General features: G+C 49.2%; 1 protein-coding gene across 1 annotated transcript; it reads left to right on the top strand.

Moving 5' to 3' along the window:
- Positions 1 to 705: 705 nt before the first annotated feature.
- EMWEY_00058810 (hypothetical protein, conserved) lies at positions 706 to 2,067 on the top strand (the record flags this gene model as incomplete). Its single annotated transcript, XM_013480930.1, has 1 exon — positions 706 to 2,067. The coding sequence occupies one exon, from the start codon at positions 706 to 708 to the stop codon at positions 2,065 to 2,067; it is 1,362 nt and encodes a 453-aa protein (XP_013336384.1).
- Between the last annotated feature and the right edge of the window lie 667 nt (positions 2,068 to 2,734).

The raw sequence follows: 2,734 nt of genomic DNA, 5'->3' as shown, positions 1-2,734 counted from the left end.
TATATATATATATCAATTAATTGAGAATCTTTATGCTCTAACACCTCCTTTTTGCTGCTTCTCTCCCTGCTGTGCTGGTGCTGCTGTGCTGGTGCTGCTGTGTTGCTGCTGCTGTGCTGCTGCTGCTGTGTTGCTGCTGCTGTGCTGCTGCTGTTGCTGCAGTACCGTTGCCATTTAGCCTTTGTTACACCAGACTTTATGTTATATGGTAAATCATGGTGTATAGAGGGAGAGAAAGGAATAAAAAAAGAAGAAAAAGAAGAAAAAAAAGAAGAAAAAGAAAAAAAAGAAGAAAAAAAAGAAGAAAAAAATTTATTAGGAATTGTTACGATGGAGGATGTCTTAGAACAACTTATTCAAGAAGAAATTCTTGATGAATTCGATAGAAATAAAGTATTCTGCTGCTGCTGCTGCTGCTGCTGCTGCTGCTGCTGTTGCTGTTGCTGTTGCTGTTGCTGTTTGTTTTGCTGCTGCTGCTGTTGTTGCTGTTGCTGTTGCTGCTAATGTTGCTGTTGCTGTTGCTGTTTTGCTGTCATTTTGTGGTCGTATGGATATGTATCTTATCTCTATTCCTATCTGCTGCTGCTGCTGCTGTTGCTGCTGTTGCTGCTGCTGCTGCTGCTGCAGGATACAAGCCGTGGTATATTAAGTCGTCGTACAGGGGGTACATTTGCTGCTAATTCTTTTGGTGTTTATGAAGAAAAAATGAATAAAGAAAAAGGAATTTTCTTTGTACCTTCTGCGGTGTCTAGGGATGTACAATCTGCTGCTGCAGCAGCAGCACCAGCAGCAGCATCACCTGCAGCAGTTGCAGCAGCTACAGAGGCTGCTGCTGTGTCTGCCGGTGCCGACATGGCAACAGAGAGCGAGCTGGCAAGTGCTGTAGCAGCTGCAGGAGCTAGTGCTGCTGCTGCTGCTGCCGGGTTTGCTGCTGCTGCTGCTGCTGCAGGCAAGGAGGAGCCAGCAAGCAGTGCAGCAGAACGTGATTCTTCTGTGACTACAACAGCTACTGCTGCTGCGGCTGCTGCAGCTACAGCAACAGCGTTAGCCAGCAGCGCATCACCTACAGCAGCAGCAGCTGCTGCTGCTGCTGCAGCTGCTGCTGCTAAGTCCCCTCGGTTTAAGTTTGCTGCTGTCCCCACACCTGACCACACCGCAGCAGCTACAACGCCTCCAAGCGCTACAGAGGCTTCGCCTGCAGCAGCAGCAGCAGCAGCAGCAGCAGCAGCAACAGCAGCAGCAGCAGCAGCAGATGGGTCTCCTGCATCACGTAGGATTGGGGGGGCTGCAGCAAAGGCAACCAGCAGCAAACACATTTTGCATACAGCGCTGCGTGGGACCTTAGCGAACGACTACCAGCAGCAGCTGCTGCAGCAGCAGCAGCACCAGCAGCAGCAGGAGGTTGGCGTCCATAGACCAGGCTGGGATAGTGCTGCAGCACAGGCAGCACCAAGACACAGCCGCACAAGACAGCTGCTGCAGCAGCTAGATGCTGCTGGTCGGTACTTAACTCGCCGCTGCTTCTCTCAGTCCTTTGTGCAGCAGCAGCAGCAGCAGCAGCAACTGCAGCAGCAGGATGGGCATATAATAGGAGACGATGTGGCGCAACAGCAGCAGCAGCAGCATATATACCGCAGCAGCACGAACGTAGAAGAGCCCGTGCCTTATGGTGTGTTGCTGCCTTCCCCCCGATACAGCAGGAGGAGCAGCGACGAGAGCAGCAGCAGCAGCAGCAGCAGCAGCAGCAGTAGCAGCAGCAGTAGCAGCAGCAGACAGTACAACAGTTTTGCTGCAACTCCTCAAGTGTTACTAATGAGTAGACCGCATGCAGCAACAACTGCAGCAGATACAGCAGGAGCAGCAGGAGCAGCAGCAGCAACACCACTTGCTGCACTTGCTGCTGCAGCACCATCAAGACTTAGCAGCTATAAAGAAGCACTATTAGCAGCAAATAAAAAAGAAAAAAAACAAAAAAAAGAAATAAAAAAAAAAGAGACAAAAGAATTAATTAAACAAACTAATGCCCTTAATAGTGGTGGTTATGCGCTGCTGCCTGATGTCCCTTAGCAGCAGCAGCAGCAGCAGCAGCAATAGCAGCAGCAGCAGCAGCAATAGCAGCAGCAGCAGTAGCAGCAGGTATAGACCGCTGCTGCAGCTAGCTGCTGCTACTATAACTATGCGCTAGCTGCTGCTAGCTGATGCTAGCTGCTGCTAGCTGCTGCTGCAGCAGCATGTTTGCTGCAGCAAATATATAGCACCGTTTTGCTGCTGCAGCAAGTAGATAGCTGCAGCAGCAAGCAGCTAGCTGCTGCTGCACCAAGCAGCTAGCTGCTGCAGCAAGCAGCCTGCTGCTGCAGCAAGAAGCAGCTAGCTGCTGCAGCAAGAAGCAGCTAGCTGCTGCAACAACTGCGGCCGTTTGTTGCATCTGTTGCAGTAGAGAAGCAGCAGCAAAGACATAGCAGCAGCAGCTGCTGCTGCTGCAACAGTACTAGCAGCAGTAGACTGCTGCTGCTGTTGCTGTTGCTGCTGCTGTTGCTGCAGCAGCAGCAGCAGAACCAAGTAGAACAGACAAGAGACACACAATAAATATAAAAGAAATAAAAGGAGACAAAAGGAGACAATAAATAAAAAAAAAATAAATAAAAAAAAAAGAATAAATATACAATAAAAAGGAGACAATAAATAAAAAAGGAGACAAAATAATTAATTTGTCTCCTTTCTGTCTCCTTTAATA

Source organism: Eimeria maxima, genomic scaffold (assembly GCF_000499605.1).
Source record: "Eimeria maxima Weybridge genomic scaffold, Emw_scaff2530, whole genome shotgun sequence".
Lineage (NCBI taxonomy): Eukaryota > Apicomplexa > Conoidasida > Eucoccidiorida > Eimeriidae > Eimeria > Eimeria maxima.
This window is presented reverse-complemented; position numbering and strand designations above follow the sequence as displayed.